The following is a 17,776-nucleotide window of genomic DNA, read 5'->3' on the forward strand; positions in this document are numbered from 1 at the left end:
GTTAACTGTGTGTATCTTTTTTTCAGGTTCGAGATGTGAGGATGATTTCTGATAGAAATTCAAGACGTTCCAAAGGAATTGCTTATGTGGAATTTGTTGATGTTAGCTCAGTGCCTCTAGCAATAGGATTAACTGGCCAACGGGTTTTAGGAGTGCCAATCATAGTACAGGCATCACAGGTAATTTTTCTTGCTTAAGAATTTGATCATTGATACTAATGGAAACCTACTTTTTTGCAGTGTTGTGCTGTAGTGCTCTGTGCCTTACATAATCACCACTTACTATAGTGCCTTAGGCCATAGGTTCTCAGGATAGCTTTAGTGTAGTGGTTTTTTTTTTTGTAATTACCTATTCCGTGAAAAAGACTTGAGACGTCTAGAATTTTATTAATTTGTGACGATCTGTTGGAGATTAAGCATCTAAGAACATGTTTTCCCCTTGCAATCTTTCAAGTTGAGTGATTTTGATCTTTTGGGGGGGGGGTACACTGGTTAAAGCTGGAGATAGGAAACAATGATGGGCTTAGGATTGAAGAAGCAACAAGAGAGAGCCTAGGGGAGACTGCTTTGGCTCTCTAGGAATGTTATAGGAAAGAAATGACCCTATATGGGTATGCTTTGGCTTACAGAGCAGTCAGAAAAAAGGGGGCCTTGGAAACAGGTTCAGGGTGTAGCCTAGGATGAGCTGCTGCTGCTGCCTGTTGCTCCCCTGGTTTCAAGTCTTGTGGAGTCCCTTAGAATTCAGGAGATGCATGCCTGTGGGGGAAGAGAAGAATAAAGAGAAAGGCACCCGGAATAGAAAATGCGCTGATTTTTGACTTCTGAAAATTTGATACTTAATGAAAATTTTATATTTATATAACGCCAACCAAGACTAGTTTGGCCCTGGCCAAGTAGCTCAGTTGGTTAGAGTGTCATCCTGATAGGCCAAGGTTGTGAGTTCCATCCCCTCACAGGGCACAGACAAGAATCAACCAATGAATGCATAAGTAACTGCAACAACGAGTTGATAATTCTTTCTCTCTCACTCCTCTTTCCCCTCTCCCTCCCTCCCTCTTTCTAAAAATCAGTTTTAAAAAACTAATTTGATCAGCTATCAGTTCTAAAATTTCTTGAAAAGTAGATGTTTTATAAACTCATTTGAGACCATCTTCTAAGAGAATGCAAATTGTGATATAATTCCTTTTTGCTAATTCTCTACAGAATTGCCATCAACGTTTTCATTTAGATGTGAAAAATTCGGATGTATCAATCTACTGAGTATGTAATATGAAAGTACATATTAGGATTCATCATTAGTACCTGAGTAGTCCACATTGGTTGCTTCTCTTTTTCTTTTTTTTCTTCTTTTTACCTTTGGTTTTAAGATTTTGTTTATTTTTAGAGAGAGGGGAAGGGAGGGAGAAAAACATCAATATTTTGTTGCCTTTTGTGTGCCCCCTACTGGGGACCTGGCTTGCAACCCAGTCATATACCCTGACTGGGAATTGAACCAGTGACCCTTTCCTTCTCAGGCTGGTACTCAGTCCACTGAGCCACACCATCCAGGGCACCTTTTCAAACCACTGAAACAAATATTCCATAATTCCTAAGTAATCTGGTTACTTCATCAGACTGTGAGTGACTCGGTTGGGTGTTGAGCAAAGTGAGTTTGCTGATTGGATTCCCTTATCAGGGTGCCTATGAGAGGCAACCGATCTCACATTAATGTTTCTCTCCATTTCCCTCTCTAAAAATAAACTTTAAAAAAAATTAGCCAAATAACAAGGGTCAGAGACAAGTTTGACCCTTTAATTTAAAAAACAAAAGCTATGCATAAGCTCTGTAACTACATCTGACTTGAAATTCCAGTTTCACTGCTAACAAGTTCATGTGACCGTAACCAAATGCGTACTAGCTCTACCACCTCTAAAAGGTGAAACGTCCCATTTAATATTTTAAGAATACTTAATATTGGGTATTTATAACTTGATTGTAAGTAAATAATAGGAAAATGATAGGTTAGTTCACTTCCTCTGATGGAGAAGGACAAACTCATAGTGTGTAGATTGACCTGACATCAGGGCTGAGAAGCATCAAATTCAGTGAGGTTTTGAATATATTTAACATTAACTTGCTATTGACCTATACTACTCAAGGTGTGCCATTTTGTTACAAGAAAAGTTTGTGTTAGAATGTAAATTGAGAACTTTTGATTTTGATAAGTACAATGGTTTGATTTTATTTATATTGACATAAGCCTTTTTAAATTTTATTTTGATTTTAGAGAAACCTATTTGTTGGTTCACTCACTGGTTGCTTGTATGTATGTGTTCTGACTGGAGATCAAACCTGTTATTTTGACATACTGGGAGATTGTTGTAACCAACTGAGCTACCTTATGTCAAGCCCCTTTATGACAATCTGTTAGTGTACTAGGATTAATGACGACACAGAGTATATTCATTTTAATGAATAATGAATGGATTTTAACAGTTGGAAGTAGTAGTCTGATTTTCCACTTTAACATGTCTGATAAGAGGGTGCATCAGTATTTAAAAACTTGGCTTTTCTTAAAAGATTTTACTTATTTTTAGAAAGAGAGAAGGGAGAAAGAGGGAGAGAAACATCCATTGTCTGCTTCTCACATGCCCCCAACCAGGGACCTGGCCTGCAACCCAGGCATGTGCCCTGACCTAGAAGGAATCAAACCAGTGACCTTGTGGTTTGTAGGCCAGCACTCAATCCTTTGAGCCACACCAGCCAGGGCAAAAAATCTGGCATTTTAACTGTTTAAGTGTGTGATTCAGTGCCATTAAACACAGTCACGTGTAAATGGAATAATTGAACATTTGTCCTTTTCGTGTATGACTGTTAACACTTAGCAATATTTTGTCTTGTTTTTTTTTTTGTTTTTACTGATTTTTTTTAGAGTGAGGGAGAAAAACATCAATATGTTGTTCCACTTACTTAGGCATTTGTTAATTGTTCATTTCTGGTATGAGCCCTGACTGGAAATGAAACCTGCAACCTTGGCCTATCAGGATGATGCTCAAACCAACTGAGCTATCCAGCCAAGGCAATTTTTTTCCACTAACCTTTGACATCAGTTACTGAGCAAACCTAGTGTGTGGATGGGATTTACTGTTTTACTAATTTGTATTAAAGAGTTGTGTAATGTTCATTTTGACTTACCTAATTTGTAGGCAGAAAAAAACCGAGCTGCAGCAATGGCAAACAATCTACAAAAGGGAAGTGCTGGACCTATGAGGCTTTATGTGGGCTCATTACACTTTAATATCACTGAAGATATGCTTCGGGGGATCTTTGAGCCTTTTGGAAGGGTAAGTCCTGATTTCTTGAATGGATCAGTTTCTTCAATCAGCTCTTGGTTCAGGTATAACTGTATAATAATTTTTATATATCTGCTTTGTTGTCATATTTCTATAAAATTCCCATTAAGATGAGGGAAGGTGATTCTGTAAGGTTTCTGTGACAGCTTCGATGAAAAAAAGTCCCTGAAAGTACATATAATTTAAGTTAAAGATTCTTAATATGTTGTTCTTCAGCTACCGTGAAATGCATAGTGTTAGAATCAATCATTTTTTAAAAATCAACATGAAGAAGAATAAAGCATTTGGAGCATGAGATTTTTATTTTTTCTTGGTTTTTTTGGAGGATTTCTTTCTTACTGAAAATGTAGGAGTATGTAGAGAAGCTTCTCTACTAAATTAAAGAATAATTAGACTGTTTATGTTCAGTTGGCTCTCATTTTAGAGTAGACATTTTATTTATATTTATTTAGAAAGGAAAGAGAGGGAGAGAAACATCCATGTGCTAGAGAAGTACTGATTGGCTGCCTCTTGCACACCCCCAGGCAGGTATTTGGCCCGCAGCACAGGCATGTGCTGGCCACCTTTAGGTTTGTAGGACGATGCTCAACCCACCGAGCCACACCAATCACTGCGTAGAATAGACATTTTAGAATAAATGCTAATAGTAGGCTGTGCTATGATTTAAAAGATATATTTTGTGGCCATGAATAAAAATGGTGGTTTCTGCTGAATCTTACCCACTACTAATGTTCATTGTTCTTGGATATATCTTTTACTACCCCACTGAATCCTTTTGTTAAACTGTTTTGAGTCAACGATGGTAAACATTAGGGTTTTGAGATTGTGAGTGCTTTATTTATTGGAAATTTACACATAATAATGATACGTAAGTCAATAATTGTATGGGTGGATCAGTTGTTATTATTACAAAATGAATATTTACAATATTTTGGAAACTACCAGAACATGAAGATACATGATATGGGTGTTATATCTTAATGTTTCATGCTTTTTGTGTATGGATAATGATTTTTGGTGTTTTTAGCATAACAATGTAAACTAAGATGGTGATTTCATTTCTAACTTTGCTTGTATTTTCCAGAGGACTTTAGGTTTTTGTCATTTTCAAAAAAACAAGATTTTATTTTTAGAGAGAAGGGAAGGGATGTTGAAAGGGAGGGAAACAATGATGTGTGGTTGCCTCTCAAATGCCCCCTACTGGGTACCTGGCCCGCAACCCATTCCTGTATCCTGACTGGGAATTGAACCAGTGACCCTTTGCTTCACAGGCTGGCACTCAGTCCACTGAGCCATGCCAGCCAAAGGCAAGTTTTTGTCATTTGTTTTTGAGGCACAAGACTAAGGCGTTTTGTTTTTTGACTCCTCAATGTATGACCTTTTGTTTAGGAAAATTCTAGGCCTTCAGAAGATTTGGGGGGCAGTATATGGGTTGTGGTATATTTCCAATTACTTTTTTTTAGGGGGGAGAGGGAGATAATGTCAGTCGTGTTCCCAGGAAAAAATTTTGTTCCTCATTATTTATGTAATAACCATGTTTTTATTTTTAGATTGAAAGTATCCAGCTTATGATGGATAGTGAAACAGGTCGATCCAAAGGATATGGATTTATTACGGTAAACAGTTAACATTATGACTTAAATGATTTTGATTTAAGCAGCATAGTAAATTTTCATTAGTTTTCGATAGTGGGAAAGGAGGCATGGTTAATATTTTTAAGTGTTTTAGATAAGCTTGACATTAATAGCCATATGTGTCCAGCAGATGTGAATGTTTATTTAACCAGCTTAATATTACCCTGTTTATGGTCAATTTGTTTAGCCAACTCTTCATACAATTTTTTTTGAGATTTTATTTATTTTTTGGGGGGGGGGGGGACAGAAACAGAGGGAGAGAAACATCAATGTGTGGTTGTGTCTCACGCACCCCCAACTGGGGACCTGGCCATCAACCCAGGCACGTGCCCTGACTGGGAGTTGAACCCGCAACCTTTTGGTTTGCAGGCCAACACTCAATCCACTGAGCCACACCAGCCAGGCAACTCTTCATATAATTGAAGTCTCTGATTCCCTTATATGACTACTTTAATTACTGACTCGTCTTTGATACCGTCTTGTCTGGTGAATGAAGGTCTCTTGGAATTCCATTGTACTTAAAATCATTTTTATATATATATGCACCTTACCACAATAATGAGATGCCTTATATTTCTGGCTAACTATTGCTACTTAGTCCCTGATTATGATAGGAGGTGACAGTTGAACTAATGGTAAATGGAGGTGCTTTTTTAACAGTAAACTTTTTTATCTGTTACTTCATGATGTAATCCAATTAACATGGTAGGAATTTTTCAAATATATGATCTTAACACCTTGGAAAGATGATGGAAACATATTTTTATTTTAAAATACAAATAGGAACCAGTTTTAATCAAGAAATTACAATTGTCTTTTGTTCAAGTGACAATAAAATTTAAACTAGTCATTGTTCATAGGGATTTTATTTAATATGTGCTGGAGAAAGGAGAAAGCTTACTTATGAAACTGTTAACTCACCAACATTTTATTTTGTTTGTAATAACATTAGTGTGGTTATTTTCCTTCCCCCAATAGAAAGTGATGTGGAGTTTTTTGAAAGGATGTTAAATGTAACTTCTGTTAACTATTTACTGTGATTCAGTGATCTGTATACAAATCTAGATTATATAAATTTACATGGTGCTGTGTGTGTAAACATGCATCTCAATAACAAAAATTATTTCTAATGATAAACATGATGATGAAAGGTTAAACTTTGGGATTGTGGGAATATGTTCCTTTCTCCCATTAAATTTAAACCAGAAGGAGTGGATTAGAGTTTTGCTGTGTTAGCACCATGGAATTAAGAACTTTAGATGATTTCATTAACAAGAAAAGATGATACAGAATTTGTACTAAAAAGAACATCTGAATGAACTATAATTTTTTGAATAGTTTACTTTTCTGAGGGTAAAAGCACCATTTTAAGTTTGTTCCAGCACATTAAGAAGGGATTTTTAAAAGATTTTATGTATGGCCCTAGCTGGTGTGGTTTAGTGGATTAAGTGATGGTCTGCAAACTGAAAGGTCTTCGGTTTGATTCCCAGTCAGGGCACATGCATGGGTTGTGGGCCAGGTCTCCAGTTGGGGGCATGGGAGAGGTAACCAACTGATGTATCTCTCCCTCTCTTTCTCCATCCCTGCCCTTCTCTCTAAAAATAAATAAATGAAATCTTTTTTAAAAAGCCTTTTTGTATGTATGTATGTATATTTATTTTAAGATTTTATTTTTAGAAGTGGGCAGGGAGGAAGAAAGAGGGAGAGAAACAAGGATGTACAAGAGAAAGATTGATTGGTTGCCCTTCTCAATTCCCCCAGTCAGGGACTTGGCTAGCAACCCAGGCATGTGCCCTGATCAGGAAGCAAACCTGTGACCTTTGGGTCTGTGAAATGATGCCCAGCTGACTGAGCCATACCAGTCAGGGCAAGAAGGGCTTTGAGTTAAAAATTACTTTTCACATTTTTTTACCATGATTCTTTATTTCCTAAGGTGTAGTTGTCATTACTTGGTTAATATCTTTTCATTTTATTATTTTGAATTTTATTTTTTTCCAAACTAAGTATATTTAGAAAGTCACCTAGGTAGAAGCAAGTTGCAGCAGAAATGTGCTCAGGAAACAAGTTACAGAGGCAAAAGAAGGGGCCCTTGAAGCATAGGATAAAAAGGGGTAATGGTAATGAGCCTCAGGGGCAGGAGGGGGGCCAGGCACAGGCATGCTCCCTAGAGGAGAGTGCCTTTCTTGTCATTTTAAATTATCACGTCAATAATGTGGTTTGATCATGTTGGTCATATTATAGCTTTTTTTTAAGATTTTATTTTTTTAGTTTTAGAGAGGGAGAGAAACATCAGTGTGTGGTTGCCTCTACACCCTTAACTGGGGGACCTGGCCCGGCAGTTCAGACATGTTTCCTGACTGGGAATTGAACCAGCAGCCCTTTCATTCACAAGCTGGTGCTCAGTCCACTGAGTCACACTAGCCGGAGCTCTACTTTATCATTTACCCAGTTACTATCGAATAGACTGGACTTAACATGTAAGCTTTTTTTTTTTTACCTTGGTTATATATGTAAACTGATGCACTGGACTTTTTTACCCCTCTCTCAATTACAGTTTTCTGATTCAGAATGTGCCAAGAAGGCTTTGGAACAACTAAATGGATTTGAGCTAGCTGGAAGACCAATGAAAGTTGGTCACGTTACTGAACGTACTGATGCTTCCAGTGCTAGCTCATTTTTGGACAGTGATGAACTGGAAAGGACTGGAATTGACTTGGGAACAACTGGTCGTCTCCAATTAATGGCAAGACTTGCAGAGGGTAAGTTTTTCTCAGTGTTGAGAATGATTTATTATGAGTATAATAATGAGAGAAGTGATCGTGTACACTGATAAACGGAAGGTGATTTGATTTGGAATTGATACCATCCTGGGGCAGCACATGCATGTAATTTCATAGATGAACTTCTTGCCTTAATGTTCTAATGGCATCTACTCTTTGGTAGTGCATTTTTTAGTACCACAGCATATGTTACATGATTCCTTTGGCTTTGTATAAAAATGTTATCCTCATGCTTCAGAATAAATTTAGTTGTAGCTCTTATACTATATGCTGCTTGTAACTTTTTTTAGGCAGGTGACTGGTGGTAAGCACTTGGAAAATTGGGTTTTTCTGATGTTAACATATGAAGGACTTTAAGATCTATTCTTTTACAGGCACAGGTTTGCAGATCCCACCAGCAGCACAGCAAGCTCTACAAATGAGTGGCTCTTTGGCATTTGGTGCTGTGGCAGGTAGGAATTGAATCTTTTCTAATTTGAAATCATTGTTTTTTCACTTAATTCGAAAATTTGCCAAATTTTTGCATTTAAAAGGACTTACTGAGAATTCAATTCATCAAGTACTTAGAGCCTATAAATTTCAAGTAATCATTTAAGAAAGTGGAGGCATAGGACAGAATTATCCACTCATCATAATAAACTGTCAGGGTATTGCTACTGAACCTTGCATACCAGTTTCAGTTGAAATTGCTGTAAGCCATACCTTTTAAAATACATTTATTAACGACCACAGGTTTATATTGCATTTTTAAAGCTCAGAAAACTACCAGAGGCCTTTTTTAAATCAAGCTTTATTAAAGTGGTTGCAATATCGAAAATGCCCAATAAAGTGCTTTCCTAAATAGTACATATTCTGAGATGTTAAGTTAGGGAATGAAGTTATTGGAGATGGCAGGAAGGGAAGAGATCATTGGCAGTTTATTACGATTATGTAACAAGGGGTTTGGTTTATGAAACTGCTTAATTTAATTATGTGAATGTCTTTATAAACCTTGATATTAGCCCACATATACAAACTAGGATAACATTTGATTTTGAAATGTTGAAGTCTTGCTTTTTAAAAGTACATAAAAGAACCATTTATATTGTGAACTGTGTATGACAGGAAGTACTTAACCCAAGAAAGTGTGGTAATTTCTGTTACATATTGGTCCTTCAATTTTATCTACAAAGTAAGACTGACAATATGTAAAAATATGAAATATCTACACCAGAGACTAATATAATGTTGGATTACAACTGTAATTAAAAAATGATTTGAAAAAAAAAATGAAATAGGATGGTACTGAATCTGTACAAAAAGGCTCATGTGATTATTTCATGATTTTCCTTTTAAATTGAAATGGAGAGGATCGTTTCTACTTTTATATTCTTCGTTATTTGGAGGGGGGCTTTTCACTTTTTTTAATAGGTATCCAAACATTTATAAGAAAGAGTACCTTTAGAAAAAAACCTGCCTTTAGGTTTTCTGTGCTCTCTGTCAAATTGAATGATTTATTTTGCAATCTAATAGGTAGTTATTCTCTAAAATTTCTGACAAAACCATGCCAGGTGTATGAGAAGAAAAATCACAACCATTACTGTATTGATTTACTTTGACTTTTAAAATAAATGTCAGGTATTCAGTTTCTTTACAGTGAACAAGTAGTCATAGACGTCATTTGGTGTAATTGAAGATATTAAAGGAAACCCATCACTTCAGTAATAATCCCTAATCTATGGTTTGAAAATTATTTAATCTGAAAACTTCTTTTATTCCCATTGTTCAGGTCATTCTTTCAATAATTTAGAAAATGTGATTGTTTACAATATTCTAGGTAATTCACTAAAGGCTAGTGAACAATATTGGTCCCCTGCCTTCAGGGATTTGATGCAGTGACATGAGATTGATTTCTAAGCAATCTTAGGTTGTATCCTGGATGGTGTGTCAAATGTTAGTTTGGTCTTCTTCCTCATAAACAATATCTTCACCTAATTGAAGATTTATTTTTTAATGTTAGACATTGTTAAATACCCTTTGTTAATTTTTCTGTCATGCATGATATATGACTGTACCTCCCTTGCCACACTCCCTATGAAGATTATATTAAGGCTGGCTGATTATGATCAACTAAAATTCTAAACGTCCATGTGAGTTGCTGAAAATAGCCATTTAGTTACCTTATGTATTTGTTATATTCCCCCTTTTAAGTGTTTGTTGGCATGATTTAAAGTTTGATTCTGATTTTCTTACATGTGATAAATTGTTTTGCTACTTAGTCAATTCAATTTATAGGTAAATACTTACCTGGTTTTTCTCCAGATAGTCATTATTAAAACCTTACACATTCTTTGTTGAAATTAAATAAATTGTTGAGTTTAATGTGTTTGGAGACCTTTACCCTGTGAACCTTTTAAAGCTGTTTGAAACCAAGGGTGGGTCATCATTATACCTGCATGCTTTTTTTTAAATTGATTTTAGAGGAAGGGAGAGAGAGACATCGATTTCTTCCACTTATTTATGTATTTCATTGGTTGATTCTTGTATGTGCCCTGACCAGGGGTCAAACCCCAGGTATATTGGGACAACGCCTTAATCCAGCTTGAGTTACTTGGCCAGGGCTATATCCACATGCTTTTCTTCTGGAAGTTTAACAGATCCTTTCTAATACAGGGTCCTTACCTTTATGAAACCCATGCTTTATTTTCTAACTTGTCACAAATAACCTGAAAAATCATTGGAAAATTTTTTCTGAAAAGAAAACATTTTAAATGTTCACATCTTATTTGTTTCTGTGTCAAAGTTCTTAGACTTAAAAACACTTCAAAACATATTCTTGGCATCCTACAAATTACTCTTGGTGACATTGATATATCTCTCTGGCCATAATCTTGGGATCAGAAGGGCATATAAAAAGTCACCTTTATTTCGGAAATTTTGATAGGAATTTATATACTTAAAATAGCATGGATTTCTGATATCTATACATTTTTTCCCATTTTAGGAAAAAAAGACATTGTGTTATAATTTAAAGTTTATTGACAATGTTCCTATGATCATATCTTCAAGTTCCTTCAGTATATACACCAGTTATATTTCTTCAACTCCTTGAGATGCCAATTTTGAGCACCTAAGACCCAGGTATACTTATTTCCCAATACAACTTGGGCTGCAGATTTCTTTTCAGTTTTGCCCATGTTTTATTGATCATTTTCATGTACTCAACAAGAAATCCAAACGGTAATAAAGGGTTGCAGTTGAATTGCCTTAACAAAAATTGGGTACTGAATATAAACAATTCTGTAATGTATATTTTAGAAACTTTTTTTATAGATTTATTTATTTTTTAGAGAGGGGAAGGGAGGGGAAAAGAGGGAGAGAAACATTAGTGTGTGGCCACCTCTCACACATCCCCCACCCGGAACTTGGCCTGCAACCCAGGCTTGCGGTCTAGACTGGAAATGAAACCAGCAACTCCTTGGTTCACAGGAATCCACTGATCCACACCAGCCAGGGCTGTTTCAGTAACTTTCGAACTTCCAAGATAGCTTTTCAACGCTGGCCATTTTCTTTACTGTTCAGACTTGCTGCTGTTTTCACATCATATTAGTTTTCTGTTAACCTGCCTTTTAATCTAGAAGTGTTAATGATTATATGGGGAAATACATTGGTAAAAATCCCCTTTCTCTTTATTTTTAATACTAACTAGATGTTTAAAATTTCTTGTATTTCTTAGATTATGGTGAACCCAGTTAGATTTCATTTTTGCCTCATTAAATTTCTAGACTAGACCATGGAACCAGATCCAAGTAAAATTCACCTTCAGGGTTGGACTTTTCAAGCTTTAAAAAGCACTTTTAAAAAGTAACAGATACAGTTAGAATGGTATTTCCCACTGATGATATTCTTACTACTGAATTGGTAGATCAGTGAAAGTGTTTATAGTTGTTTGATGTGTACTATTGCAGGGATTACTATTTTTTTAAATAACGTTTTGAAAGTTTAAAATGCTTATTTCCACTGACAGGACAATAAATAGTTAAATATCCCAAGTACTTGGAATTGAATTCTCAAGATCAGGGTTTTCATGTATTTCTGACCGGTGTGCTTCCCTTTCCCCATTTCCCATTATTCCCGTGTGCAGAGTAGTGTAGTAGAATAGCATTTGAGATGGTGGAAGATTTCTTGCTAGGAATAGGAATAGAGAGGCATAAGTAAGTTTCCTAGGATAGGAGGAAAGAAGAAGGCCCCAAAGCCTTGCCAATGAGGAATGGGGAAGGAGGTTTGGCTGCCAGGTTTTACTATAAGTTCATTTTAATAAACCCTGCTACAGTAGTCCTCTTTTATTAATGCTTTCCTGACATTTACCCTGTTAGTTGAGGCTCTTCATTGTTCCTGCACTGAGCTGTAGAATTCTCTTTTGTTATAGATTTGCAAACAAGACTTTCTCAACAGACTGAAGGTGAGTTGAGCTTTTTATTTGTCTTTTAAATAAATGTATAAATGTAGCAAGACATAGCTGTTTGTATTTATTATATCGTATTTATTATCATACTCTATTTTGGACCCAATTTTGTCATAATGACATAGTGGTGTATATACACAGTAAGCTTTACTGCTAATGTATGTATGTTTCAGAAGGCCTAATCCAAATTATTAAAATTGCATGGATGAAAAATGAAAATGTCTGTTTTGGGGGCTTTAGCTTGCTTAGAATTGTTTTCAGTCTCTTGTGCTTATTTTTGTGTACAGATTGTTAGTAAGTTTACATAGAAACGAAAAACTGGCTCTAACTCCAGTGATTGTATGTGCAGTACTAAGCAATGAGAAAATGACCCAGAACAAAATTAATGCAGATTGTTATGATTTAATTTATAAAGTAGGCTATTTTTCATTGTTCTTAACCACCACGTAAATATCTGCCATTGCTATTGAGCAAATTAAGTATCCTTTCATAGGGTATATTTAAAGTTATTTAGGGAAATGATTCTCAGTGAGAAAGGTCTACCATGTTCCTTGATAGTCAGAGATTAAGTGTATAACCAACAAATGGGAGAGTTTTACTCAATCCTTTTTTTCCTAACAGATTTTTAAAAGTTAAAATAGTGTGTTTTCCTGTTAGTATTTCTGTGCTGAATTTATTGTGTTCTGCATTCATTTAGGTTGAGCAGTAATATCTATCATACATTATTCTAAATATTTTTTAGTATTTGTAATACAGTTAATTTGAGAAAGTAGAAAAATAAAATCCTCAGGTATCTTGTGAATGACCTTATGGTTTTTTTCCAAGCATATTTCCATTTGTTTGTGATAAGGTACACAGCGGGCTTTATTTCTTGTAATAAGCACGGTTGCATCTTTAACTTTCCCCAGTAGAATGTGACTTCTGTTAGTTGCATTTGTATTCTAATATAAAGCTTTATTTTTAAAATTGCTTATTTTTACATGAAAAATAAGCAAAAATTGTGTAACCACAAACAATTATTTTTTAAAATGTATTTCATACACAGGTATAATTTTTATTCAGCGGAAAATTTCTGATACTTCCTCTGGTGGACGTTTAATTATCATAATTTCTAATGCACTATTTTATCCTTAGCTTTGTTTGTTATGTATTGGAATGAAATTTGGTCAAATGTTATGATTACGGTGAGTTGTCGTAACAGCTACTGGTAATGTTTTCTAAATCACATGAAAACAGTCATGCAGCTATATTGGTGAATTGTCTTAACTTCAAAGTTAAAACCAATATAGGTTTTAAATGTTGAGCCTAAATATTAGTGTCCAGTAGTTTCTTTTAAATTTTTAATATAGTGAGTATTATTGTATTATTTTTAGTATTTCTTGTGCTAAAACAGCCTTAATTTCTAAAATACTGATTTGATTTTCTAGTAAGATTTATAATCTTAGGGTATTAAATCTTAAATGCTTGAGTGGTTTTGTGTCTTATTTTTAAAACTTAATATTTTTATATATATATATATTTTTTTTAAATTTATTTTTCCCAGTTTGTTTTTAAATTTTTTTATTGTTGACCCTGTTACAAATGTCCCCCCATATCCCTGTTTATGTATTTTTTTTATGTTACTATATTCATGGGTAGAAATCTAAGAAGTACAAAAGTGTATAGATCTATGTGGCATTTTACTAATGGATTGAGTTTTAGAGAGAGAAAGAAACAAGGGGAGAGAGAGAAAGAAAACTTTGCCCTGACTAGTGTGGCTCAGTGGGCTGGGCAAAAAAAAGGTTTCTATCTCTAAGTTAGATTCCTGGTCAGGGCACATCCATGGGTTGTGGGGCCAGGTCCCCAGTTGGGGGTGTGCATGAGGCAACTAATAGATGTTTCTCTAGCATATGATTCTCTCCCTCTTTCTCTCTCCCTTCCCTTATCTCTAAAAATAAATAAAACCATCTTTAACGAAAAGAAAGAGAAAACATTGATTTGTTGTTTCACTTATTTATGCATTGATTGGTTGCTTCTTGTATGTGCCTCCTGACTGGAGATTGAATCAGCAACCTTGGCTTACCAGGACAACACTGTAACCAACTGAGCTACCTGGCCATGGCCGTATTTGGCATTTTAAGATTGTATTTTTATTATTCCCTGTTTCTCAGGGTATAAAACTCTAGTAGTCATACAAAGTCAGAGTTCAGTTTTATACTTTGCTTTTCTGGATTGATTTGTATTGATATTTGTATAATTGAATTTTTATTTTCTTAAGATCAGCCACTTCAAATGTTGCCTCAGTTTTCCAGCAGCTAAAATGGGGTACTCTTACATACTTTGAGGTCATTATTAAATACATTAGTGAAGTGGCTGGCTTGACTATATGCTACTTTCATACTCTGGATTTGGTGGGGGGTTTTGGTTTAATTTTATTCTGATACATTTTCTATGAAACTAATTTCCCTTATTTTGTTTTTTTGTAGCTTCAGCTTTAGCTGCAGCTGCCTCTGTTCAACCTCTTGCAACACAGTGTTTTCAACTCTCTAACATGTTTAACCCTCAAACGTAAGTAATGTACTTCGGTCAGGTTCAAAAGGGTACGCTGTAAAACCTTTAATATTTAACTTTTCTGAATTAACACTTAAAATGTTTTTGTATATTTTATAGTTCAAATAATGTAACAGTTATGATCCATGTAGCACAATTTTTATGCACATTGCTGATTTTTTTTTAAGTTTTTTAAATGATTTTATTTATTTATTTTGGTGGGGGGAGATACATCGATCAGTTGCCTCTTGCCCACCCCCAGACTGGGGGCCTGGCCCGCTACCCAGGCACATGCCCTGATTGGGAATCAACCAGTGACCTTTCGGTTTGCAGGCCAGTGCTCAATCCACTGAGCCACACCAGCCAGGGCCTTTGCTGATTAATTTCTTTGGATATGTTTGTAAGATTGGAATTCAGTTGAAAGCTTATACAGATGTTACATTTTCCATTCATATATCTAAGTAGTTTTCTGTAAGGTTTGTATCAGTATGTATTTTGATCAGTTTACTTTTTCATTTCTAGGCTTTGAAATTTTAAGCTTCTTTCAGTCTAATAGCAGACAAGTATCTTCAAATTTTCTTTTTATTACTGCTTGCTGTCAATTTAGGAATATTTGTTTTCTACTTCCTACCCAGTGATTAGAATGCCATTTATTAATCAGTCTACATCTTGTTGGTTTTTTGAGTCATGTTAATAATCCAATAAAAATGTAAGGATTCCCCCACCCCCCTTTGATAAGTCATCCATTATATTTCAGAAAACATACAATAACTATAGCTATAATATGCTGTTTGCATTTATATTAGTTCATAGTTTACTGTATAAAGAGCCTTGGAAGCTATTAGGTTTGTCTATGATAGGGAGATAAACTGTAGGTAAAGGTATCATTGGGAAAATGTCAGTAAACTAAATGATAGTGTTAAAAACGTATAAGCTTCGTTAGAAACAATGTTTTATATTTATTTACAATGTTTATTTTGAATTTTTAAAGATAATTCTTTTTAAAGAGAGGAGAAGGGAGGCACAAAGGGAGAGAAGTGTCAAATGGTTGCTTCTCACAGGCTCCCTGACCAGGGATTGAACTCCCAACCCAGGCATATGTGCCCTGACTTGGAATTGAACTGGCAAGCTTTTGCTTTTGCAGGGTGATACTCATCCAGCCAAGCCACAGCAGCCAGGGCACTAACATCAATTTTTTTATAAAAATGAAAATGTATGTAACTTTGCACACGTTTGAACAGTGTCTAATAAAGCTGAATACTTTTTTACAGGGAAGAAGAAGTTGGATGGGATACAGAGATTAAGGATGATGTGATTGAAGAATGTAATAAACATGGAGGAGTTATTCATATTTATGTTGACAAAAATTCAGCTCAGGTAATCGTGATCTTTTTAATAAGCACAAATATGTTGCTGCTCTTTGCCTTAGCTTCAGATACTTAGGTCATACTATGATCATTGTTTGTCCTTAGAGTGTTTTTTCTTAAAGGAAACTTCAATATACTGACTAGATGTACACCCTCCAAGATAAAGACACTTTAAAACAATAGAGAATTACATAAATAACGTTGCTGCTTAGTGTTGAGATCTTGCCATGAAATCCTGGCATCTTATTTCATTCTTTGGCAGCTTTCAAATAATAGAAAAAAGTACAGGAGATCTATGGGAGAACAAAAACATTTTTCAGTGAAGTTCTAGGAGCACTACGTATTAGCTAGTACAACAATTACTATAGAGCAGTAAGTTTCCTATAGGCAAGTTGAATAAATCTATTGAAATTCTTGCTGTTTATGGCAGTGCCCTTAACCTTTTTTGTGTGTATTTTAGGGCAATGTGTATGTGAAGTGCCCATCAATTGCTGCAGCCATTGCTGCTGTCAATGCATTGCATGGCAGGTGGTTTGCTGGTGAGTTGGATCTTTTCTAGAAGAATATAATTAAGGCTCTAATGAATGGAATTGAAGATGTTAAACTAACTATCTTTTTTTTTTTCCAACAGGTAAAATGATAACAGCAGCATATGTACCTCTTCCAACTTATCACAACCTATTTCCTGATTCTATGACAGCAACACAACTACTGGTTCCAAGTAGACGATGAAGGAAGATATAGTCCCTTATGTACATAGCTCTTTTTCTTTCTTGAGAATTCATCTTGAGTTATCTTTTATTTAGATAAAAATAAAGAGGCAAGGGTCTACTGTCATTTGTATACAATTCCTGTTACCTTGAAAAAATAAAAATGTTAACAGGAATTCAGTGTGCTCGTTCTCCCTAATTAGCAAATCCCACTGTATACAAAGCTGTTGTTCTCTTGTTCTGCCTTTTAAATGTACATGTAGAAAATTACATTAAAGATCTATAGGAATAGCTCTAGGGGAACAAATGTGCTTAATGTAAAAAGGCAGACAGGGATATGATGTTTTTAATGTTTCATTTCAGAAGCCTAACTTTTTACACAGCAGTTACATTTCACATTTTTGCTAATGTTAATATTAGCTAATGGTTTAGCAGAGGTTTCTGAAATACATAGTGTACGGAAACTCAAGACAGCTTAAGGGCTGTTTGATTAACATCTCACATTCTGATCAATTGGCAAGAAAAGGTTTCCAAATTCCATTTTTTGAATGGTATCTTTTCAATTAATGTATCTGTAAAAGTTTCTTTGTAAATATGTGTTCTGGTGTGTCTAAGGTTCCAAACAAAATGATCCCTGCATTTCCTCAAGATGTTTAGTGACAGTCTGGTAAGGCAAAGCAGTCTGAGCAAGAAATAGGAAATGCAGAAATAGGTTTTGTCTGGTTGCATATAATCTTTGCTCTTTTTAAGCTCTGTGAGCTCTGAAATATATTTTTGGGTTACTTCAGTGTGTTTGACAAGACAGCTTGATATTTCTATCAAACAAATGACTTTCATATTGCAACAATCTTTGTAAGAACCACTCAAATAAAATTCTCTTAAAAAGGCCACAAGAAATCTTCATTTTTGAAATGTTTTAAATAGAAACATGAAAATAGCTGCTTTTTTTTTTTTGACTTTTTGTAGTTATTCAGTATTTGC

General features: G+C 35.1%; 1 protein-coding gene across 7 annotated transcripts in view; it reads left to right on the forward strand.

Annotated features, from left to right (window-relative positions):
* Positions 1-17,683, forward strand: part of RBM39 (RNA binding motif protein 39) — a 30,734-nt gene extending 13,051 nt beyond the window's left edge. For 5 of the 7 annotated variants that reach the window (XM_071221763.1, XM_053927144.2, XM_053927145.2 and 2 more), the window contains 10 exons: positions 27-179; positions 3,185-3,322; positions 4,882-4,947; positions 7,520-7,724; positions 8,120-8,197; positions 12,136-12,186; positions 14,655-14,736; positions 15,990-16,095; positions 16,546-16,624; positions 16,717-17,683. In XM_071221763.1, coding sequence (XP_071077864.1) covers positions 27-179; positions 3,185-3,322; positions 4,882-4,947; positions 7,520-7,724; positions 8,120-8,197; positions 12,136-12,186; positions 14,655-14,736; positions 15,990-16,095; positions 16,546-16,624; positions 16,717-16,817 — 1,059 coding nt within the window. In that variant the 3' untranslated portion in view covers positions 16,818-17,683. The remainder of the gene's footprint in view (positions 1-26; positions 180-3,184; positions 3,323-4,881; positions 4,948-7,519; positions 7,725-8,119; positions 8,198-12,135; positions 12,187-14,654; positions 14,737-15,989; positions 16,096-16,545; positions 16,625-16,716) is intronic. The other 2 variants (XM_053927146.1, XM_045194484.3) reach the window with 1 other exon arrangement.
* Positions 17,684-17,776: the final 93 nt, after the last annotated feature.

The sequence above is a fragment of the Desmodus rotundus genome, chromosome 6 (assembly GCF_022682495.2).
Source record: "Desmodus rotundus isolate HL8 chromosome 6, HLdesRot8A.1, whole genome shotgun sequence".
NCBI lineage: Eukaryota > Metazoa > Chordata > Mammalia > Chiroptera > Phyllostomidae > Desmodus > Desmodus rotundus.